This window comes from Pristiophorus japonicus, chromosome 9 (genome assembly GCF_044704955.1).
Source record: "Pristiophorus japonicus isolate sPriJap1 chromosome 9, sPriJap1.hap1, whole genome shotgun sequence".
Taxonomy (NCBI): Eukaryota; Metazoa; Chordata; class Chondrichthyes; family Pristiophoridae; genus Pristiophorus; species Pristiophorus japonicus.
The window spans coordinates 133,179,390-133,205,084 of NC_091985.1; the positions used below are offsets into that span (position 1 = coordinate 133,179,390).

General features: G+C 46.1%; 1 protein-coding gene across 3 annotated transcripts in view; it reads right to left on the reverse strand.

Moving 5' to 3' along the window:
• Window positions 1-25,695, reverse strand: part of plcb1 (phospholipase C beta 1) — a 1,109,102-nt gene that overhangs the window by 197,987 nt on the left and 885,420 nt on the right. For all 3 annotated transcript variants that reach the window (XM_070889862.1, XM_070889863.1, XM_070889865.1), the window contains exon 18: window positions 2,328-2,412. In XM_070889862.1, the coding sequence (XP_070745963.1) occupies window positions 2,328-2,412 (85 nt within the window). The remainder of the gene's footprint in view (window positions 1-2,327; window positions 2,413-25,695) is intronic.

Here is a 25,695-nt window from a genome sequence, read left to right on the forward strand (position 1 = left end):
AAGATCATCAGAATACTTGACGATCGGAAAACAAAAACAAGTTTGACTCAGGAAACTTGCCACAGCAAGAAAATGCATTTGTTAAAAATGAAACGACTCAGAGCCAAAAACTTCACCTCATCGTAACATTTCTTTTTTGAAGAATCACCATCTTATTTGTAGAAATGGCAGAATACTGCGGAAGCTGAAAATCTGAACTCTAGAAAGGAAATGCTCATCTGTGGCAAGAGAAACAGAGCTAACATTTCAGGTTCTGACAAAGGATCAAAGATCTGAAACGTTAACTCTGTTTCTCTCTCCACAGATGCTGCCCGACCTGCTGAGTATTTCCAGCATTTTCTGTTTATATTGGGCCGAACATTCCGGCCTTGCCGGGTCCGTGCCAAGTGCGCACGGACCAGCGAGGCTTCGCAAAAGCCGATTCTCGGGGCGCGATGCCCGTGCACCAAAAACTGGCATTTCCGATCTGTCAAGATTTCTCAAGACAGATCCTCTACACCCCCGGGAGAAGGACATCTGCGCGGGAGAGATTGGGCTATTTGCCCAACTCATGCCCACCCGAAAGTCCTTCAAACTTTTACATCTCGTAAAAGCAAGCGTAAGACCTGCTATTACCAGTGTAAGAGTTTTATAAGATAGAAAAATTAAAATGTTAGCAATAATTTTTATATTGAAAACTCTGTCCATTAAGGTAAGTTTATTTTACCCCTATTAAAACATATTCAAAAAAATAATTTTTTGTCTAAAACATTTAATTAAATTCAATTTTAAATATGTGAAGTGTTTTTCTTATTTATCTAAAATGTTTGTGCTTTCGGGAATATTCTCATTCATAGAAATGGTGATCTCCGTACAAATGGAACTCACCATTACTGTGAATGGGGATACGCCATTTTCATTGGTTGGTCCGGCCCACATTATCCCAGGCTGCACATACGCTCCGGGAATACGTGGGCCCCTGTGCTGGACTGCGCAGCTCGGCCTCGGAGCACGAGTCTTTGTTCCTTTGGGAACACCAGGTATTTTCATTAAAAAACTTTCGGTCGGAGGCATCTGTCTGTGTTTGGTCCATTACTTTTGGACTTTATTTTAAGGAAATGACTTGAAGCCAAAAGTGAAGCTATATAATCTGATCCCACCAGCACACAGCTGATCCTGTCTTTTCCTGAAGGAACTCATAAATAGAAAAATCATTTTTGATCAACAAGTTGTGCATATATGTTGAATAAACCACCTAAAAATATGCATCATGGCCTTAACTTACGGAATTATACTTAGTAAAAATATATATATTTAAATTGAGCAACTAAAAATAAACTATTCGAATCACACTTGCTTCTTGCTGCGACTTGTGTCTGTTAAGTCACAGCTCCACCCTGTGGTAATAGTCTGGAAGAACAGCTTTCTGATTTTATAATAAAAAGAGATTTTCTTCTTTCTAACAGAACAAGGTGCGAGCCACTGGTGGCAGTGGCAACATTTGGACTCAGAATGAGAAGATGATTATACATCGTTTAAAAATCTGCTCCACCATGTGATAAAATTCAAAACACCCTTCATTTTCCTCCTCTCCCCCCTCAAAACACACAACTCCTCGCCCCCCCCCCACCCCCCACAGTTTTGTGTTACGATGCATTGGTGTTTCTCATATTTTCCATGAATTTCTGCCAATTTTCTCTGATAGTAAACATCATTTCATAGGATCTTCTTTAATTTAGTCAGAAAACGACAGAGTAAAATATATCATCAGAACAACTCCCAATGTAAAATTCTGGCATAAAGTGGGCGATTTTAACCCTCCCCAATCAGCAGAAATCTGGCGGGTGGATAGTTAAGATCGCCCTGGCTCTTACCTTTCCAAAAGCCACCATAACCGCAACATTTTCAATTTTAAGCTGCTCTCCTGATCAGGCAACAAGGACACCCGCCCGGAGCCAACAGGGTCCATGTTGTGACCCAATGACACTATTGAGACCCGACTGTAATTTTAACTCTGGCCTGAGCGGGGAATCCACCAGGAGTTAAAATTGGGGCCTGCTCTGAATTAATCTGAAGCACATTTTGGGGGTTGAAATTACACTGTGTGCTATTAGATCATTAACAAGTATATGAAGTTCCCTTGTGCTATTTTGAAGTTGACAGCCTATTTATTTTAAATGGTTTAATATCTTCCCTGTATCATAATACCACGCAGCACAACTTGAACCACTGGAGATATCTCTGTGTGAAAATAAACTGTACTGAATTCCTTTCAACCAATAGTGATGGAGAGTGCGGTCAGAACACACAAAGGGGTCTGGTTGTGTACAATCACATTGAAAGGATACTCCACAAATTCCACTGGAGATTTGGTCAATTGTTCCAGAGCCTTTGTCTCCACGAAAGATGACATTTCGAAACTCTTGTTATTCTCTGTAAATAAAGCATAAATATCCAATAAACACCCAATTTTCATCTCTCACAGATAGTCATCTTTAGATTTTAAGACAGCCGATTGATACTGCTTGTCACCGGCACAGAAACTATCTAGGATTTATTTAACAGTTCTTGGACTGGGACCCAGCATAGTTTGGAGCGAGTCACAAGATGTAATCTAATAGAGGAATTCAAATTGTATCAACTACTGGGGGAAGTGAAACAAGCAAGAATATCTTACAACCTTGAAATTGATGGCCAGTTACTCCACGCTCAGCCATTTTCTGAGCTGCTTGCTGGGAGCGTGATTCATGTGATGGGTGGCACGAATAAAACACAATGATATCCTTGTAAAGGTGAGGAAGATGTGGTCAATAATTTTATTGCTTGACTGGGCCCCAAGAGTTAATACAGCGTAATAGATGAAAAAAAAACTTGTATCAATTTCTACGTCAACAGGAAACAAACAGAGAGAGCAAATAAGCAAATATTACAAAAATGTAAGAGCAAAATACCTTACTGCATTCTGCCAACAGTTATCCCACGAGTCTTTTAACAAGGCTTTAGTGTCTTTTTGAATAGGCTCCTTGTTAGAATAATGGATACATGAATCAACTTGAATACTCTTGTTTCACTGTATCAACCTTAATCAGCCTAAACGCCATCCAAAAGAAGAAAAACCAGGCCAGTATGTATCATTCTTTACCCTGACAAATCCTTGCGTAATTTCAAAAACCACAACCTGTATTTATATAGCGCCTTTAATGTAGTGAAACGTTCCAATGTGCTTCACAGGAGTATTGTGCGATAAAATTTGACACCGAGCCGCATAATTAGAAATAAGCGCAGGTCACCAAAAGCTTGGTCAAAGAGGTAGGTTTTAAGGAGCATCTTGAAGCAGGAAAGAAAGGTAGAGAGGCGGAGAGGTTTAGGCAGGGCGTTCCAGAGCTTGGGGCCTAGGCAACAGAAGGCACAGCCACCAATGGTTGAGCAATTACAATCAGGGATGCTCAGGAGGGCAGAATTAGAGGAGCGCAGGCATCTTGGGGAGGTTGTGGGGCTGGAGGAGATTACAGAGATAGGGAGGGGCGCGGCAATTCGGGGATTTGAAAATAAGGATGAGAATTTTGAAATCGAAGTGTTGCTTAGCCGGAAGCCAATGTAGGTCAGCGAGCACAGGGGTGATGGGTGAGCGGGACTTGGTGCGAGTTAGGACACAGGCAACCGAGTTGTGGATCACCTCTAGTTTACATTGGGTAGAATGTGGGAGGCCAGCCAGGAGTGTGTTGGAATAGTCAAGTCTAGAGATAATAAAGGCATGATTGAGGGCTTCAGCAGCGATGAGCTGAGGCAAGGGCGGTGACGGGCGATGTTACACAGGTGGAAATAGGCGGTCTTAGTTATGCTGCGGATATATGGTCAAAAGCTCATTCCAGGGTCAAATATGACACCAAGGTTGTGAACAACCAAGGGTTGAATGGTCTCCTTCTGTGCAGTATCATTCTATGATTCTAAGGGCTAGAAATTTTGGAGGTTAGTGCCTCCCGTTAGCGCCTGAGAGGGGCACTAAGGGATTACTGACGCCAGTGAATTTCAATACCGGTTTAACGCTGATGCTAACTCATAACGCCTTGGCTTCTAGCACCTCACAGATCATGATGTCATGAAGTGCGCAGTGCCCTGTTATCGCCCGGATGTAAAACTGTCTTTCACCCCTTGCTGTATCGCCTCGCACCAACAATGCCAGCAACAGGAGGTGTTGTGGACTTGGCTGGCTGCTTGGGGAGCGGTAATCAAAGGGAATGATTTTCAGGTCGACCAAACTTTATTATTTGCACCAGTCTGCTGCCTGCGCAAAATTTTTCATGTTTCACTGGTGCAAGATGTCCAAGCCCTCCACTTTGTGAGTGTTTGGGGCTGTAATGGCAGTCGTGCAGGTCGCCTTGCAAAACAGCTCACAACTAGCTTGTGCAGCATTATGGCTCTTCCCTTTAAGCGAGGGAAGCAGCCTCTCAAGCCGTTACCAATGCATTCAAAATTGTCCAGCACTCTGCCGCTACTGTCCTGCTCTCGGACTTTAGTGCCCGAAGAGAAGTGGTTGGCTTGATTTAGTGCTCCGCTTCCCTCTTGGAGCGCTAAAACTGAATATCGCTGGAGGACAGAAACACCTACTTTTTCCAACTTTTCAAAATTTGGACACTACTTACTATGTTTACAATTTTGATGAGCCTTTTATTTTCAATTCTTAATTAAGCATTGCATCCACATCCACATCAGTGAGATAGCACCTGACACATTCACGACTCCAGGGATGTCAACTGTGCCGGATAATATTCTGGGATGACTTAGTCACAGATAAGATCCCAAAGTTCTATCTGTTGTATCATTTGAGATGATTTGAGTAAAGGCTGCAGAGATTCTTGTATGTGTAGTTTAATTTGTGTACCCTTCAGTTTAGCAATGCCTTTGATGTTTGGAAATTCATCAATATTTTATCAGCCATTTTAATTGTCCGCCCCACCCCCACTCTGATCTCGGCCTCCTACACTGTTCCAATGAAGCTCAAGGAACACTGCCTCATCTTTCGATTAGGAACTTTGCAGCCTTCCGGATGCAACATCGAGTTAACATTCCTTTTCAGATCATAACCACTGCTCCCATTTTCTCAGACAGCATCTACTGGTAATGGTTCGCTATTCCCATTTACACCTCTTCTAGACCCAGCTTTTGTTTCTTTACTTGTCCTATTACCACCCCCATTTGCCTTGCATCAATATCCCTTTCCTTATTTAATCTCTCGTGCCTGCCACCCTATCACAGAACTTCCTTTTAGTTTTTTCCTTCTCCCCCACCCTTTTCCCTGCCTCTGTACTCGCTTAAAAACATCTCTAACTTTTTCCAGTTCTGACTAAGGGTCATCGACCTGAACCGTTAACTCTGTTTCTCTCTCCGCAGGTGCTGTGTGTTTCCAGCATTTTCTGTTTTCATTTCAGATGGTGTTTTTTTGTTTCTTTTCTCTCGATTATTTTAGCTGCCTTTGCCAATCCTCCTCACCACTGTGTCTGTGGAAATGGGTTCTTAATAAAACTAAAAAGAAATTACTTGTTTTCAAAATCACTCTCTCTTGTCTTACCTTTCTGACCAAACTAACACTCACCCTGAAGCTCAATAAATGACTGACAAGCTCCCTCTGCTGGATACTTACATAATGACATTACACAAATGCCACTCTAATTTCTTACCATAGAATCATACAGCACAGCAGTAGACCATCTGGCCCACCGTGCCTGTACCGGCTCTTTGAAAGAGCTATCCTATTAGCCCCACTCCCCTGCTCTTTCCCCATAATCTTGCAAATGTTTCCCCTTCAGGTATATATCCAAACGGAGTGTTTCAGAATGTGGAGAATGTAACCTGGCCTGCACACAAGGTGACATTATTTGACTCCTGGATTGAAAAGCTCCTCCTGGCGTAGGACCCCGATTTGCATATTTAAGCAGCCTTCTTACAGGAAACAGGTGTGGGTGTTGCTTGCCCATATATACACGCTGCCTGAAAAATGTATCAGCCGAACCTTGGGCTTCAATCTGATGGCCAAACTCCCTCCCTTATCCATCGCTTGATTTTTTTTAAAGGTCAGATTCCCATTTTCAGCAGAGAAATGGGCCTCTGCCAGTTGACAATTACCACTGATCAAACTTCACCCAGTTTGGATTTGCAAGCGTTTGCTCCATTGAAAAGGCTGCAGGGCTTGGGAACAGTTTTGGTCCATTCAGTTCTCCACTCCTCTCAATTCATCTTAATCTCCACCCTTCCAGGGCGCGGCAATGAAAATCTTCTTTATTTCAGATCCTCAACGAAACAGGGGTTAAAAAGTCATCTTGGGGAGTGGCGCAAGATGGGTGACAGCGAATTGGCAGCCCGTTTTACAGTCCGTCCAGCAGTTCTCATTCCCCCGCTCTCCCCAATCTCCCTCTCTCTCCAAGCCCCCATTCCTAGTCCCTCCCCATTCCCCAGTCTCCTTCTTCCCCCATTCCCCAGTTCCTCGTCTCCCTCCCACCCCAAGCCTCCTTTCCTCAGTCTCCTTCTCCCCTATTCCTGTCTTCCTCTTCCACCATACCCCAGACTCCCTCCCTCTCTCTCTGAGCCCCCATTCCCTGTCTCTCTCCTCCCCCAATTCCCCATTCCTCTCTTCCCGTACCCCCTTTCCCCACCCTCCCTCGCCCCCATTCCCCAACTCCATCTCTCCAGCCGGCACCAAATTTCCAATTCCCCCCTCCCGCTGATGTCAAAGGTCCCGGCCCCCCAAATCCTGACACCAGGCCCACAGTCAGTCACTATTTACAGTACGTCATACAAGTGCCTGTTGTTCATGTGGGCGCACTGCAGCGAGGAAATTGAAATTGTTGATCTCCTGGGCTGCTGGAGGCAGCGCTCGGGATAGGAACCCCTGATTCCAGGAAATTCCCAGTCATTCTGGGAGGGTTGGGAATCATAATCTCCTCTGAATTCCAATGGAATTCCTGCATTCCACCATTGCAAGAGGTGTGGTCTCCTCTTTCGTGACAGACATTTTTTCCCCTTCAACAGCTTTTAACTATTTATAAAGTCCAAGCCTGCCTGAGATTTCAGTACTGCTGACTCAGGCGAGACTCTTCTCACACCTCTCTGCCACGGTGCAATTTGTAGCCATGTTCTCTGGATTATGAGACTAGGGGACCAAAATTGTCCTGTTATGTGTCACCCGTTAGCACCTCTGGGGGTGGGGTGGGGGTGCTCTAACGCAGTGCAAAACTATTTTCGCCCGGGGGGGGCGTTACCGGCTCCTGTGAAATTCCGCGGGAGTTAGTGGAGGCGCTGACATGATAGCACTGTGGCCCGCAGGCACCGCTCCCGGCTGCCACGCAACCGGTGATGATGTCATCGACGTGCGTGGTGACCCCTTTTCTGCCCGAGGAAGAAGTTGGCCAACGTCCCGCGAGGCTGCCGCGAGCAGTGTCAGTGCTTGCCTCGTGGGTCGCGAACCGGGCAGACCTCCGCTTCCGGGCTGGAAGTTAAAGGGGAGTCGTTTTGCACCGTGCCCCGCCATTTTATTTTCCAGCCAACTCATCTGTCGACCCATTCTTCTTTGCAGTCGCGTGGTCCGGGCCGCCATCGTGCAGCCCGGCACTGTGTTTGGGTGCTGGGCTGTGGCCATGGCACCACGCAGCCCTGGTGGCCCAGTGGAGGCCATCAGAGGGCCTGCAGTATGTGCAGCAGCCCTCCCCTTTAACGGAAGGGGAGCGGCGTTGAAACGCACCAGCGCTACGAGGTGAAGCTGCGTAGTGCTGCCGAATGTGCCTGAGTAGCTCCCCCAAACTTTCCCCAACAGGAAGTGGAGCGCACGATATTGGGCTTCACTTCTTGTGAGCGGCGGTAACCGCAATTTCACAGCCGGGGCAGGAAGTCCCGCCCCAACTTGGTTACTGCCCCCAAACGGGGCACTGGGGAATTTCACCCCTAGGTCTCTTCTTACTCGCTAATCGATCTGAAGATCCGATTTCTCCAGTAGTCCAGTGAAACTCTCGCTCTCTGTCTGTGCAGCAGCATTCAGATCATATTAATTTTGAAGTGGGATGAATATGAATTCAAAATCACAATGAAACCAAAAGCTTGACAATCTCCAAAAGATACTTCAGGTCGAATGGTCAGCGACTTGAAATCTTCTTTGTACTTACGCTAATAAAGTTGCTGACCTGTACATAGCCTAGTATGTGTGGTCCTTAACACCAATTTGTGACTGTAGAACAATACGGTTATATTTCAAAACCATCACAACAACAACGATAAAAAAATCAGTCCAGCCTGAAAATATGAAACTCTTTGTTTGTCTCATACATCATGTGCTTTAAGGCCTAAAAAAATAAAGATCCTATCTAATTCTCAGCAAAGATTGCTCTGTTGCTGAAAACTGTGGTTCACTGTTTCAGGCCAGTAGTCATATGTCTGACATTCCAGGGACTACAATAATGCGAGGCTAATCTGTTGCCTTAGGCTGCTGAGATTCAATGGCAAAGAGATAATTGACCCAAACAGTCCTGGCCCAATAGAAATAGGGAAGACAATGATTCGAAGAAAATTAACCAAAAAGGAGATTCAATGTAACAGAGCACTGTGAATAATCCGACTATGTAATTCTATGCATTCTAGCCATTGCTGAAGAGTCCAAAAGAATCAGTTTGATTATCTTGTAGTCACATTGAATATTGCCTTCATGTGTAAAGAATGCTCAAAGCAACAGGAAATTAGCCAGTTCCATGTTTCCTACCAAAACAAGTAAGAAAGGCCCTTTTGCAAAATGTGTCTCAAAGGAAATCTATACAGTCCTGTCAGTAATGTATTTATGAATGGAGCGTACATGGCAACCGAGAAAACGCTGACCAACAGCTTCAAAAAAAAGCGACAACTCAAAATCGCCAGTGAACACAAGCCTATGACATGCAAAAACAAACACTTACACTAAACATGCAGCTTGCAAACTAAGCTGTAGGAATACCCAACATTCCTTCACTTGAATTGGAAGAAAAAAAACAAAAGGGAATACAAGTGTTGAAGGCACTGGATTTATTATCAAGGAGAGTCTGAGGTTATCAACCCCCGCCCACCCTCCCCCCCACCCTCCCCCCTCCTCCCCTGCAGAAAACATTACATTTAACACATCATTTGGTGCATTTGCCATTTTTTAATTGACAATGGGCATTGTACTTTGACAATGAATGTTTTTTCTTTATATTTTAAATCTTGCTTCCTGTAGTTGCAGGCAATCTATTACTGGGAGCAAATGGTTTTAATTAATTTTCATTTTCAAATTGAAATGTCAAATACCAAATAGGGGTTTTAAACCTGATCTTATTAACCATGTAATTGTTCGAGACAGGGCTGTTGACAGCACATTTAGAATTATATATCTTTTCTCAAATACTAGCTCCAACCCACCCCACAGGTTTATAAAGGCACTCCACTGCCTTCAGAGCCAGTGCACAGAGGCACTGTACTCCTCCAACCACAGTTGTTGATGTGATGGTGACTAACTGCCTGACTGAAGTAGCAAAGATCACCCGATGCTGAACGGAAGGATCCAGATGCAAAGAAATTCACGGCAGTGGTGACTTGACTGGTACGGACATTAATGCACTCCTAGTGGGAGTGGGCTGCAGATCTTCAGTCTGCTGTTGCATTATTTCCCCAAATAAACTCTGGGATGGGTGGGGGTGGGGTTGGGGGAAGCAAATGCAGCCTTCTGAAGCTCTGATGGCCATCTAAGGAAGACTTTCTTGGTCTGTAGACCCTGGCGAGTGGCTATGAGTGAGGGAAGACATGCATTCTGTGATTCCTGACTCAAAGCTAACCTCTTTCACATCTGTGTTGTGTTCATACTCTATTTATTTGTTACAGCTCACAGGACGGGCATTAGGACCATGCGGGAACTATTCACAAGTACTGTATTCATTCTGGTTCATGCAGTTTGAGACTCCATTTTGGGTTGTTGATAAGGCACATGGTTTCAGTTACTTTTCTCCTGGCTCAGTTTGTCAGTTATTTACGCGTACACAACATAATTTGGTGACGAGAATGACTCAAATTAACCTCCCTACCACCCCCGCCCATCGCCCCTCCGACCCCCCCCCCCGCCTTTCCTCTCCATACCTGGGGACCCTCCAATTCCGTGGCCGAGATGGATAAAACGTTTTTCTACGTACATCATGGCGAGTGGGTTAGACGGCAACAACATAACACCAGCTTGCCGCCGTGCAATACTTATCCACTGTCTTGGCATCGAAGGCCAACTCATCGTTGGCCAAATTGAAGACACGGAGTCCTACGTCAAAACGGTAAGCACCTTTGAGAACTATTTTGGGCCAAAGAAAAGTATCGTGATGGAGAGATACCAATTTCGTAAAAAGGGGGCAAGGGAACGGTGAACCAATCAAACAGTACATCATTTCATTAACTGAACTGGCCGCTATGTGTAACTTTGGAGCACTCACAGAGGAAATGATCAGGAATCAAATTATTGAGAAAACAACGATCCCCCACATTCGGGAGCGCTTGCTAATGGAGGATGACAAATTGACATTAGACAAAGCAACTAATTTGGCCATCCAAATCGAATCAGCGCTTTCCGATTCAAAAGCGATCAGATCCCCTGCTTCCCCTGTGCAGCAGACTGCAGCTACAGCCCACGTGCAAGGTGTTCGTCCAAACCGGAAATCACAGCAGAGACCCAGGGCTAATAATAAGCCACCCAGTATGGATCGCTGGCTTAACTTCCACTGCTTTAACTGTGGGGATAAATCACACTCAGCAAAGAGTCCTAACTGCCCTGCACGTGGGAAGAAATGCTCTGTATATGGTAAAATGAACCATTTTGCTAGTGTCTGTTGCTCATCGCAGCATATTCGACATGTGGACAACCCCGATAGTGATGAACGCAATATGGTTTACACCGTTAGTGACATTTCGCACATTGGTTCGGGCAAATTCAAGGACTGTGAGGTAATCATTGACGGCACCTCCATCTGCCTCCTCATTGACCATGGAGCCAACGTCTCCATTTTGAGTGAGGCTGTGTATGAAACCTACTTCACGCACTGTCAACTGCAGCCCACAACTTCCATTCTACATGCATACTCCGACTCCAAAATTGAGGTACTTGGGGTCATATCTGTCCCGATATACTACAAGGACATAACATTGGAGAACTTTTCCTTTTATGTCACGAAGGGATGAAGCCTCATGGGTGTTGACCTTTTTGACAAGCTTGGGTTCAAAGTTTATGACCCAACTGGCACACCTGTATACATGATGGACTTTGACAAGCAATATCCCTCAATCTTCACAGGGTTTGGAGTGACAACAGAATTCTGCCATCGTACCCGCGTTGACCCTTCCGTCAAACCAGTTACGCAGCAACTTCGCCATCTCCCATTTGTGGTTTGCGACCAAGTATCCGGAGAGTTAACGCGACTCGAATCTCAGGGAATCATTGAGAGCATCGAATCCTCACCCTGGATCTTAAACTTAGTCATTGCTTGGCGTAAAAATGAGGAGATCTGCCTATGCATCAACCTGAAAGAGGTCAACAAGGCCATCATTCCCGACACATACCCTCTTCCTACCATCGACAAACTCTCTTCAGAATTCCACGGCTCAATAGTTTTTACAAAACTTGACATGCGCCGCAGTTACCTGCAAATACCCCTAGCAGAGGTCAGCAAACCGCTCATGGCATTCACGACGCATGATGATCTGAATCAGTATCGACGCATGCCCTACGGACTATCTTCTGCACCACGTTAATTTCAGAAGATTGTCACGACTATGCTAGCAGCCATAGAGGGAGCCCTCAATCTGCTTGACGATATCGTCGTCCATGGAAGAATATAACCAGCGACTTCACGCAGTTATAGCTAGACTTGCTACACATAACATTACACTTAATGCCAATAAGCGTACATTCACTGCTGGAGAAATAAACTTTCTGGGCTACAGAGTCATAGCATAAAGGAACATTGACGTGATCCAGCGAATGCAGAAGGCTACCAACGTCAAAGGGTTAGACTTTCCACTTTGCTGGTTATCGCCCAAAAATGGGCGATGTTCCAGCCTTGGTGATGTGTCAGCCTTCGTGTTCACTGGCACAGCGCCCATTTTTTGGGCAAAAGCCAGCGAAGCGAAACGGGATCAGCGAGAGTCCAGCGATGTGGAAACATAGAAACATAGAAACATAGAAAATAGGTGCAGGAGCAGGCCATTCAGCCCTTCTAGCCTGCACCGCCATTCAATGAGTTCATGGCTGAACATACAACTTCAGTACCCCCTTCCTGCTTTCTCGCCATACCCCTTGATCCCCCGAGTAGTAAGGACTTCATCTAACTCCCTTTTGAATATATTTAGTGAATTGGCCTCAACTACTTTCTGTGGTAGAGAATTCCACAGGTTCACCACTCTCTGGGTGAAGAAGTTTTTCCTCATCTCGGTCGTAAATGGCTTACCCCTTATCCTTAGACTGTGACCCCTGGTTCTGAACTTACCCAACATTGGGAACATTCTTCCTGCATCTAACCTGTCTAAACCCGTCAGAATTTTAAACGTTTCTATGAGGTCCCCTCTCATTCTTCTGAACTCCAGTGAATACAAGCCCAGTTGATCCAGTCTTTCTTGATAGGTCAGTCCCACCATCCCGGGAATCAGTCTGGTGAATCTTCGCTGCACTCCCTCAATAGCAAGAATGTCCTTCCTCAAGTTAGGAGACCAAAACTGTACACAATAATCCAGGTGTGGCCTCACCAAGGCCCTGTACAACTGTAGCAACACCTCCCTGCCCCTGTACTCAAATCCCCTCGCTATGAAGGCCAACATGCCATTTGCTTTCTTAACCGCCTGCTGTACCTGCATGCCAACCTTCAATGACTGATGTACCATGACACCCAGGTCTCGTTGCACCTTCCCTTTTCCTAATCTGTCACCATTCAGATAATAGTCTGTCTCTCTGTTTTTACCACCAAAGTGGATAACCTCACATTTATCCACATTATACTTCATCTGCCATTCATTTGCCCACTCACCTAACCTATCCAAGTCACTCTGCAGCCTCATAGCATCCTCCACGCAGCTCACACTGCCACCCAACTTAGTGTCATCCGCAAATTTGGAGATACTACATTTAATCCCCTCGTCTAAATCATTAATGTACAATGTAAACAGCTGGGGCCCCAGCACAGAACCTTGCGGTACCCCACTAGTCACTGCCTGCCATTCTGAAAAGTACCCATTTACTCCTACTCTTTGCTTCCTGTCTGACAACCAGTTCTCAATCCAAGGCAAAGCTTCCCTAGCAACAGTGAACAGGTTTTCCCCTGTTTCGGGAGGTCAGGGGTCATCCACATATACACAGAAGGAAAAGAGAGGGGGTGGGGGGGAGAGAGAGAGAGAGAGAGAGAGAGAGAGAGAGAGACAGGAAGAAAGCAGGAAAGCAGAGAAGGGAGGAAAAGTGTGGAAAAGAGTTTACAGGTCATTGCAGTTCATTATGGACCAAATCGGATAGACAGACAGACACAGACAACAGTATTAAAGAAAATATATTTGGTTATAAAAAAAAACTATATCTTCATCCAGCGGCAGTAAAGTGGAGGGGGGGAGGTGCAGGGCAAGGCCTTTCTCCGATGAGGCAAACGAGGCCCTCGTCCAGGAGGTGCACTCCCGGTGGGCCCTACTAACCCGGGATGGGCGTGGGAAACCTCCACCCCGGTTCTACAGAAAGCTCTGGGCTGAGATCGCGGACTTCGTCTCCTCGGCATCCCATGAGGAGAAGGGGTCCAACCAGTGTCGGATGCACTGGAACAGCCTTGTTGCATCAGCAAGACTAAATACAGATTTTATATTGTATTGATGAAGATTGTAATTATAATTATAATTATAATAGTAAATCTCCTGGATTGACTTAAATTTTGTAAATTCTTTACATATATATATACCCTGCTAAGGGTCTGGACAGGTCTACGAACCTGTGTCCTTTTTAAGTCTCTCTGGCTGCTGTCACTTACACAGGAACCCAGCATGGACTGGGGGAGAACTGCCCTTGCTCACTGTCTACCCTGGGACACTTTTGTACATTAGCTCCTGCCATTGCCGAGTTCAATGGCGATTGTAGTAAAGAGAGATGTACGTGTCAAGCTGTAGCTCCTAAATACGCCGACCTTTGTTATAACCGTGCATCAATTGTGGATCCTATTTGCATGTAACGTTTGAAACTGTTGTCTGTCCATGATATTACCGAGTCAATTAGCTTATGCCATGCTCTTTTTACGTTTGCAGAAGAAGATATCTAACAACAGAAGTGAGCGGAGGGGGCACTGCCCAACGTTGGCAGCTGACGGACCTGGAGGAACGAGCCACGGCACTTGTGGGCACCCGCAGTCGCTCAGTCATCACCCATGGTGTTGCGGAACCCTCCCATGTGTCACGTGAGTAATGTGTCGAACAGTTTTAAAGTAATGTAACGTAATTTAATTATAATGCAATATACGAATGATGTCATGTCATGTCATGCCTTTGTGCTACTCTCAGGTTGACAACATTAGAACTTAAGCAATAAGAGCAGGGCAAGGTCATCTGGTCATCTGTCCCCTTCTCTGTGCGCTCCCCATAAACCCTCACTCTTTTATTCTGTCCATCTCCGACTAATGCAGTCGTGACAGCTTTCTGGGGCAGTGAAATCCACATAATGCATTAATATGCAACGTCTCTCGGTAATGTGTACCCTTCTGATCTAAACAGCTCAATAAGCTCAATTGTGCTTTGAAGGTCAGCCACCAGAGGCGCAAATGGAGGACGCATCTGCACCTTTGCAGGTGTCATTCACCACAAGTGGTGAGAAAGAGGAGGTACCGAACTAGAGGAGGAGGAAGAAGTTATGGAAGGAACCGAGGTGGATGCCCCTTTCATCCCAACAACAGTGGAACCTGCGGCCACTTTGCCGATTGCGACAGAAGAGGTACCGGGACCAAGCGGCGTGCAGTCAGCAACGCCAAGGCGCTTTACAGTGCATACTCCGACACCACGGAGGTCGGTCGGATCAGCGAGTTCAGCACTCGCCTCCAATGGACGATCGGATGGAGGGCTTGATCTCCCTGTGCGAGGAGATGGTCGCGATTAGTCAGAAACATCTCCAGGCATTTGTGGAGTAAATGTGAGAGAGCAAGCCCGCATTTCTGAAACGCTTTCTTCAGCGTGGTCTGGAGATATCGAAAGGGTTAAAAGTTGGAAGGTTGAAGTATGGATTAAAACAGGCTGCTCGACGATATGGAGCTATTTAGCCATTGAAATGAGTAGTTAGTCATTTATCTGTATGCTGAAGTATTTGAGTGTACCTTTGTTACTATGCGAATAATAATCTGACTTGTGTATAGTAATTCTTGACATTGTCTGTATGTTAAGTATTTGAGTGTACCTTTTTTACGATGCGAATAATAATCTGATGACATCGTCTGTATGTTAAGTATGATCTGGTTTGTGTATAGTAGTTCAGAAAGCAGTTAGTCGTGATTTCAGGACAATGCCATTTTGATTCTACATCATCCGCATGTAAATTGTCTAAATGTACGATACAAAGTTCAAAGGCTTTTTTGGTATAAAGATGAGAGTTTGACATACAGACACTAGAATCTGGACATTCGGAAGGTGTGTGCCTCACAAGTAGCCATTGGAAATTGGAGCAAGCAGAAAGTTGGATTGTGAAGTGTTTGTGTCTCAGTAACCTTCATACTTGGTTTGTATAGTATGAATGTCTGAATAAAAGATCTGATCCTGCCATTTACTGCAACTGAGTGAGTGTGTAATTTGACATTTAAAGCAACGAAGCGAAAAGAGCAAGAAAGCTATACAACATTTGGTGACCTCGACGTGATTTTCAAAAGTTAGTTGGCTGAGTTGTTCGAAGAAGTATTTCCTACACATCAGTTTGAGGGATGAGCATTCTCTTAGTTGTCGTGACTTAAAGGGATCTCCAGTTAGTAATGGGAGGATCAAGGAATATTCCAGATGAGGTCCGGTCATTTCTTAATGAGTGGATGGAGTCGAAAGGAGGGCCTTACGGGATAGAGCAGGAAACAATGACAGGAGAATGGAGAGAGACACGGCAGTCCTTAGTGGAGAGTGTCCAGTTAAAAAAGATTAAAGTGTTTGGGTTAAAAAGTGATAAAAAGAGAAAAGCATTAGTGTTGCAGTGTCTAATGCTGGAAATTCAAAAGTTGAAGAATCAGAAAAGAGAAGCTAGAGTCACAGACAGGGATGATACCTCGGTTCAGTTGATGAGGTCAGGGGTAGATTCCGCAGGTGCGGGAGGATTGTTATAGGGATGTCGCACCTCAACCACACATGTCGTTTCTTTCGGACCCTTACTTCAGGGCATGGGTGGAAGGGCAGCGGGAGATTAACACAGGGTCCGCCAGACAAATGAAGGTTGAGGTGCTCCTGGAGGAAGGGGATTCCTCTCTTCAGAGACAGTACCCCAGCACCCCAGATGCACGAGGAGCAGTTACTGAACAGTCAGAGATGAAAGCAGTGGGAGAAGCTTGTTCAGAAGCATTGAAAGTTTTTGTAGGATTGGGCTGTCTCAGAACTGATGAGATGTTCAGTGAAAAGCTCAAATGTGGGAGTTATAAACACGATCTTAAAGGATGCGAAATAGAAGTTGGAGCATTGCAAATGTTGAGAGAGGAAATGACAACAGTTCCGAAGGGTGAACTGAGAGAAGGACTGGGTCTCTCGACTGACTATTCAGCATTTCCGTCATCCTTTACTCTACGTTGTTACAATTCTCCCATAAAGCAGAGGAAATTGTTAAAAACTGCAGAGGGCAACAGACTTGGTCGAAGACACCGATTGCGAGTTTACATTTTTGAATGTAAACAGCATGGAATTCAGTAGAAAACATCAAAAATTGAAATTTGACTTAAATGAAAATGGATATGGTAATCATGCTGCTATTTGGAAGAAGGAAATGTGGAAATGGAGTACAAGATTTCAACAGCTACAGAGTTTGAATCAAGCAATTGTTGTGGACATTAACCATCACACTGCGGAAATTGAGAACGTTCGCAAAACTTTGGATCAGATTGGACATGTAAGCTGGTGGGAGTCATTGTTCAGATGGAGCCGACGGCAACTGGCATGATGAACACAATGATACAACCTGTCCTTATGCCGGTGCTGTTTCAGTTGATTGTGCTGGTCATTTTGATTTACTATGGATGGTGTGTTCGAAAACAAGAACTACAATCGGAGAATGCTGTTGAAGGAGCTCAAATGGCCATACAAATGTTACCAGATAAGGCCTGCAGAGAGGCAAAGAGACGAAGTGGGGGAACATGGGAGCACAAGCCTGCATTTCTGAAACGCTTTGCTTCGGCGCGGTCTGGAGATATCGAAAGGATTAAAAGTTGGAAGATTGAAGTATGAATTAAAACAGTATGTTTGGATCAAAACAAGCTGCTTGATGATATGGAGCCATGTAGCCATAACTACAGAGATGAATAACTGATCATTTATCTGTATGCCAAAATATTTGAGTGTAACTTTGTTACTATGTGAATAATAATCTGACTTGGGTCTAGTAATTCATGACATTATGGGTGGGGTGGATTGACCCATCCACCTCCACGGAGGTGTGTGGGGGGCCTGACCCATCCACCTCCATGGCACGAACCTGGTATTGCAGGACTTCCAGGAACGGTGCAGTGGCTCTAGGCCTTTTGGCTAAGAGCATTGGCGCAGAGTGATCCTTGATGTGTGCAAGGTGACCTCTGGCGTTTGTGATTTGACAAAGAATTGGAAAGATTGGCAACGAATAAATAATAATAAAAAAAAAAATTCATGACATTGTCTGTATGTTAAGTATTTGAGTGTACCTTTTTTACTATGCGAATAATAATCTAATGACATTATCTGTATGTTAAGTATGATCTGGTTTGTGTATAGTAGTTCAGAAAGCAGTTAGTCGTGATTTCAGGACAATGCCATTTTGATTCTACATCATCTGCATGTTAATTGTCTAAATGTACGATACAAAGTTCAAAGGCTTTTTTGATATAAATTGGAGAGTTTGACATACAGACACTAGACACTAGACACTGGACATTCGGAAGTTGTGTGCCTCACAAGTAACCATTGGAAATCGGAATAAGCAGAAAGTTGGCTTGTGAAGTGTTGGTGTCTCGGTAACTTTCATATTTGGTTTGTATAGTATGACTGTCTGAATAAAAGACCTGATCCTGCCGTTTATTACAACTGAGTGTGTGTGTAATTCGACATTTAAAGCAACGAAGCGAAAAGAGCAAGGAAGTTGTACAACAGAGTTCATGCGGGACTTTTCCTGGGTGTCTGCTGTCCAAGCGGAGGCACGCTCCTGAAGATGCGTGCACAGACCGCCGCCACCAATGCCTTGCGGCATGCGTTGTTGGCTGAGCATGGTGCTGCACCCCGAGGTGCTGAGATCGGCCCAAGTACTAGCCCAAGCACCCAAGCACTTCCTCCTGACTTGGAAGACGATGCCCCAGCTTCATCTTCCCCTCCAACACTCCCCCAACAGCCGATCATGCCACCATCACCCCCACCATGGCAGGAAGTCTTGCCATTGCCCACTACACGCCAGACTTGTCTTGGTACCCGGGGACCAAAATGGGCAGGTGGGGCTTGGACACAGGGGGGACCAGGATCTGAAGGGAAATGTGGCCGCAAGTGGGGGGGAGGGGGATGTTTTTGTTGTTATTGTTATTGTTGTGTTTTATTATCTTATTGTTGTTACTGTTTTTGAATTCATTGTTAGGTTATAGTTGGGGGTGGGGGGGGGCTGTTAAAGTTAAACTGTTACATTATTAACATTTTTTATTGAATGTTACAATTGTTGTGCATTGTCTTATAATAACATAAGTTAACTTAAAACATTAATGCAACTATTGTACAACAATGGCCAGGCCAGAGCAGACAAGGATACAATGTAACTCAACGCAAATGCAATTGTTGTCTAACCGTAACAGTAACTGCAACTGTGATTTTCCCCAATGTAAGTTCATGCAAAACGTTCATTTATGAGCTGCTGGCACAACAGCTTTTCAGCCATGTAACTCCCATGGGGTTTTTCCGACCTTCCGGGGTGGGGGGGATGGGTGGCGGAGGTGGGACCATGGCTTCATCACCAAGCTGATTGTCCTCCCCAAGGTCCTCATCAGCCTCCTCCTCCTCCTCCTCTGATTCTTCTGTCTCCACTCCTCCACTCCATCCTGAGGTGGACCGGCAGCCCCATCTGGCATTTGTTGTCCTCTCCTTATAGCTAGGTTATACAACATGCAGCACACCACAATAAGCTCAGTGACCTGGTCAAGGTGGTATTGTAGGCTGCCTCCAGAGTGGTCCAGGCATCTGAAGCACAGCTTAAACACTCCAATTGTCTTTTTGACGATATTGCGTGTAGCTATGTGGCTTTAATTGTAACGCTTCTCAGCTTCCGCCTGGGGATTACGCGGGGGAGGGAGTGGGGGGGTCATGAGCTATCTGGCAAGGCCATATCCTTTATCCCCCAGCATCCAACCATGACCTTCAGGCTGACTGTTAAACAGGTCAGAGACAGCGCTCTCATGCAGGATGCGCGCATCATGGATGCTGCCTGGAAATGTAGCATTAACTGCCATGATGATCAGGTTGTGGTTGACAACAAGCTGCACATTCAGGGAGTGGAATCCCTTTTGGTTATGAAACACTTCCGCATTCTGTAAAGGGGCTTTCAGGATGGTGTGCGTACAGTCTGTTGCTCCCTGCACCTTGGGGAAGTTTGCTATTTGTGAGAAACCCAAAGCCCTCTCTTGGTCTGTGCCTCCCTGATTACAGGGAAGTTTATAAAGTCCATCCTGTGAGTGTAATGGGCTTCAGTCACCTGTCGAATGGAGCAGTGTGTGGCATGCTGAGAGATAACATAGATGTTGCCAGCTGAAGCCTGAAAGGAGCCTGATGCGTAGAAGGATAGTGCTCAATGGGCAGTGCGGTCCTGATGGTACTGGTAGGCTGCAGATCCCCCTTGATGAGCTGGCATATCTCATCGATGACCTCCTTCTGGAAGCGCAGCCTCCTAAGGCACGTGTTATCAGACAAGTTAAGGTAAGATTGTTTTTCCCTGTACGTTCGTCGACTGAACGTTCTCCTCCTCCACCTCCACATTCGTTTGCCACCTCTTCGATCGGCCCCTTCACTTAACTCAGATGTCAGCATGTGAGCAGTTACAAGTAATGGTAGAAAAGTTACAGGCCCCATCACTATCACTATTATCACTATCACAATTGTTATAAATGCCCTTGGTACAAAAAATATATAAAATATAAATAAATATACATATAAATATAAATATAAGTATAAATGTGAGTGAATCTATCAGTAAAAGCTCCTAAAATAACTCACAAATTATAAGCCCCTTGTTTAAGCTGCCTCCTCCTGTTATATATGTAAACTTGTATTTATTCTGTACAGCCACCAGAGGGCTCATCCCCTGGAGTCCCAAGGGATCCCATAATCCCTTGGAAGCACAGGTATTTAAGGAGGCTTCACAGGTTGGAGAGGCACTCTGGAGACCTGCAATAAAAGACTACGGTCACACTTTACTTTGAGCTCACAGTGCTCAGTCTGACTCTTTCTCCATACACTACAACTGGTGACGAGTTACAGATAGCGAACCCAAAGATGCAGAGAACAGTGGGCATCCTGGAGAAATTCTCAGAGGCAGATGATTGGGAAACTTTTGTGGAGCGACTCGACCAATACTTCGTGGCCAACGAGCTAGATGGGGAAGAGAGCGCTGCCAAACGAAGGGCGATCCTCCTCACCATCTGTGGGGCACTAACGTATGGCCTCATGAAGAAGCTGCTCACTCTAGCGAAACCCACGGAGAAATCATACGACGATTTGTGCACACTGGTCCGAGATCATTTGAACCCAAAAGAAAGCATTCTGACGGCGATGTACCGGTTCTACATCTACCAAAGGTCTGAAGGCCAGGAAGTGGCGAGTTATGTCGCCGAGCTAAGATGCCTTGCAGGACATTGCGAATTTGAAGGACATTTGGAGCACATGCTCAGAGACTTTTTCGTACTTGGCATTGGCCGTGAAACCAAATTTCGCAAACTTTTGACTGTAGAGACCCCAACCTTGATTAAGGCCATAGCGATAGCCGAGTGACAATATGAAGCAAATCTCTCAGCACACAAGCTGAGAGATACTGTGAACAAAGTGATGTTGTTTTTGAATCGTAACATACAGGGCAGGTCACACATACCTGCAGCTGCACGTCCGCTGATGTCTCAGAGTCCACCATCAAGGGTGATGAATGCAAGGCCATTAACACCTTGTTGGCGCTGCAGGGGTGATCATCATTTCCATTCATGCCGATTCAAAGAGTACGTTTGCAAGGGCTGTGGAACAATGGGGCACCTCCAATAAGCGTGCAGGCAAGCTGCAAAGCCTGTTAAACCTGCAAACCACCATGTTGCAGAGGAGGACAGATCCACGGAGGATCACGATGAACCAGAGCCTCAGATCGAATAGGCAGAGGCACATGGGGTGCACAAATTCACCATGAATTGTCCCCCGATAATGCTGAATGTTGAACTAAATGGACTCTCGGTGTCAATGAAGCTGGACATGGGCGCGAGCCAGTCCATCATGGGCAAAAAGACTTTTGAAAGGTTGTGATGCCAGAAGGCTTCAAGACCAGTCTTAACTCCAGTTCGCATGAAACTAAGAACTTACACGAAAGAACTGATTCCTGTAATCGGCAGTACTACCGTAAATGTCTCGTTCGATGGAGCAGTGCACAAGTTACCACTCTGGGTGGTACCGGGCGATGGTCCCACGCTGCTCGGCAGGAGCTGGCTAGGAAAGATACGCTGGAACTGGGACAATGTCTGAGCGTTATCGCCCGCTGACAACACTTCGTGTGCCCAGGTCTTAAACAAATTTCCTTCGCTGTTGGAACCAGGCATTGGGAAATTCCAAGGAGCAAAAGTGCAGATCCACCTAATTCCGGGGGCGCGACCCATCCATCACAAGGTGAGAGCAGTATCGTACATGATGAGAGAAAGGGTAGAGATCGAGCTAGGCTGGCTGCAAAGAGAGGGCATCATTTCCCCAATCGAGTTCAACGAGTGGGCCAGTCCTGTTGTCCCAGTCCTCAAGGGAGACGGCACCGTCAGAATCTGTGGCGATTACAAAGTAACTATCAATCATTTCTCCCTGCAGGACCAATACCCACTACCAAAGACCGATGACCTCTTTGCAATGCTGGCAGGTGAAAGACGTTCACGAAGCTGGATCTGACGTCATGACGCAGGAACTGGAGGAATCATCGAAGGCCCTCACCTGCATCAACACACACAAAGGTCTTTTTGTTTATAACAGATGGCCATTTGGAATCCGATCGGCGGCGGTGATATTCCAGAGAAACATGGAAAGTTTACTGAAGTCGGTCCCGCACACCGTGGTCTTCCAGGACGATATCTTGGTCACAGGTCGGAACACAGTCGAGCATCTGCAGAACCTGGAGGAGGTTCTTAGTCGACTCAACCGCGTGGGGCTCAGGTTAAAATGCTCGAAGTGCGTTTTCCTGGTGCCTGAAGTGGAGTTCCTGGGAAGGAGGATTGCGAGGACGGCATCAGGCCCACCGATTCGAAGACGGAGGCAATCGAGAACGCACCGAGACCACAGAACGTGACGGAGCTGCGGTCGTTTCTGGGGCTCCTGAACTAAGTTGGTAACTTCTTACTGGGTCTCAGCACCCTGCTAGAACCACTACATGTCTTACTACGAAAAGGGGACGAATGGGTTTGGGGCAAAAGCCAAGAAAATGCCTTTGTAAAAGTGAGAAAATTGTTATGCTCAAACAAATTGCTTGTGTTGTACGATCCATGTAAGCGTTTGGTATTAGCATGTGATACATTGTCATATGGCGTCGGGTGTGTCTTGCAATACGCTAATGATTTCGGGAAACTACAACCGGTTGCTTATGCATTCAGGGGTCTGTCTAAGGCTGAGAGCGCCTACACACAACATGTTTGAGAAAGAAGCATTTGCATGTGTCTATGGGGTAAAGAAAATGCATCAATACCTGTTTGGGCTAAAATTTGAATTGGAAACTGACCATAAGCCACTTATATCCCTGTTCTCTGAGAGTAAAGGGATAAATACCAACGCTTCGGCCCGCATCCAGAGATGGGCGCTCATGTTGTCCGCATAAAACTATGCCATCTGCCATAGGCCAGGCACAGAACACTCCGCCGATGCTCTCAGTAGGCTGCCATTGCCCACCATGGGGGTGGAAATGGCGCAGCCCGCAGATCTAGCCGTGGTATTGGAAGTATTTGAGAGTGAGCAATCACCCGTCACTGCCTGGCAGATCAAAATCTGGACAAGTCAGGACCCCTTATTATCTCTAGTCAAAAGCTGTGTGCTTCACAGGAGCTGGTCCAGTGTCCCAGTGGAAATGCAGGAAGAGATAAAGCCGTTCCAGCGGTGCAAAGATGAAATGTCTATACAGGCAAACTGCCTTCTGTGGGGCAATCGAGTAGTGATCCCCAAGAAATGCTGAGACACCTTCATCAATGACCTCCACAGTACCCACCCAGGCATTGTAATGATGAAAGCGATAGCCAGATCCCACATTTGGTGGCCCGGTATCGATGCGGACTTAGAGGCTTGCGTTCACAGATGTAATACATGCTCGCAATTAAGCAATGCACCCAGGGAAGCGCCGCTAAGTTTATGGTCTTGGCCCTCCAAACCTTGGTCTAGGGTACACGTCGACAATGCAGGCCTGTTCTTGGGTAAAATGTTCCTTGTGGTTGTAGATGCGCACTCCAAGTGGATTGAATGTGAGATAATGTCGGCTAGTACGTCCGCTGCCACTACTGAAAGCCTGTGAGCCATGTTGGGCACAAATGGCCTACCCGATGTCCTGGTGAGCGACAACGGGCTGAGTTCAAAGAATTCATGACCCGTAACGGGATCAAACATGTCACATCTGCCCCATTTAAACCAGCATCTAATGGTCAGGCAGAGAGAGCAGTACAAACCATCAAGCAAGGCTTGAAGAGGGTAACTGAAGGCTCACTGCAGATTTGCCTATCCTGAGTCCTGCTGAGCTACCGCACGAGACCCCACTCACTCACTGGGATCCCACCTGCTGAACTGCTTATGAAAAGAGCACTTAAGACAAGGCTCTCATTATTTCACCCTGATCTACAAGGTTTCAACAAAGTGCATACCATGATAGCGCAAATGTGTCATGTGAGATTGAAATCAATGATCCTGTATTTGTATTAAATTATGGACAAGGTCCCAAGTGGCTTCCCGGCACTGTCGTGGCCAAAGAGCAAGGTGTTTCGGGTCAAACTTTCAAATGGACTAATTCACCGGAAACACTTGGACCAAATCAAACTCAGATTCACGGACTGGCCTGAGCAACCCACCTTGGACCCTACCTTTTTTGATCCCCCAACATACACACCAGTGGCATCTGGCACCACGGTTGACCACGAAACAGAAGCCATCATCCACAGCAGCCCTGCAGGGCCCTACACACCAGGCAGCCCATCAAGGCCAGCTGCACAGCAGCCCAGCGAGCGCCCAACAATGATTCGATAACACCAGCTTTCACACCGAGACAATCAACCAGGGCAAGAAGGGCCCCAGATCGACTCACATTGTAAATAGTTACACTATTGACTTTGGGAGGGCGGGGGGTGGGGGAGGGGGGGGGGCGGGGGCGTGTTGTTATATATGTAATTGCTCTGTATTGACTCTGTACAGCCACCAGAGGGCTCATTCCCTGGAGTCCCAAGGGATCCCATAATCCCTTGGGAACACAGGTATTTAAGGAGGCTTAACAGGTTGGAGAGGCACTCTGGAGAGCTGCAATAAAAGACTAAGGTCACACTTTACTTTGAGCTCACAATGTTCAGTCTGACGCTTTCTCCATACACTACACCTCCCTTCCTCCGAAGTTCAAAATGACATCCATAGTGCCGAGTTCTGTGAGGCAGACCAGGTAAAAGCAACTTTTCTCCAGCGATCTTTTCGGTGAGCGATCAGCCCGGAGACGTGTGAGCGATGTGCCGAAAGTTTCGCTGGGCGATGTGCGGGCAATCACCTCAGCAATCACCTCGGTGATGTGACCCGAAAGTTGGGCCAGCAATTTTCCGGCGATGTTCCGGCCCAACTTTCCACTTTTTCATTAAAATGGGCGATAGCCTACCGTTTTTGGCGATATATGGGCACTAGACCAGCGATGTGAAGTGGAAAGTCTAGCCTAAAGAACTTTCATCATTCCTCGGCACTTGCAACTTCTATCTGAAGTTCGTCCCGCTCTACGGCACATTGCCGAACTACTTCGTAAGTTGCTGCGCAAGGACGTCCCTTGGGAATGAACAGATTCCCAGGCTCAGGCATTCACCACGCTTAAGGAGAAAATCACATCCCCTCCTATCCTCGCGCACTTTGATCCGAATGCCACTCCGTACGTTACCACGGATGCATCAGGCACCGCCATGGGTGCTGTGCTCTCGCAATGGTTTGACGGCCTGGAACGCCCAGTCGCCTTCGCCTCTCACATGCTCTCATCTGCAGAACGTAAATACTCTACAGGGGAACGCGAAGCACTCGCTTGCATCTACGTATGTGAACACTGGCACATCTACCTCTATG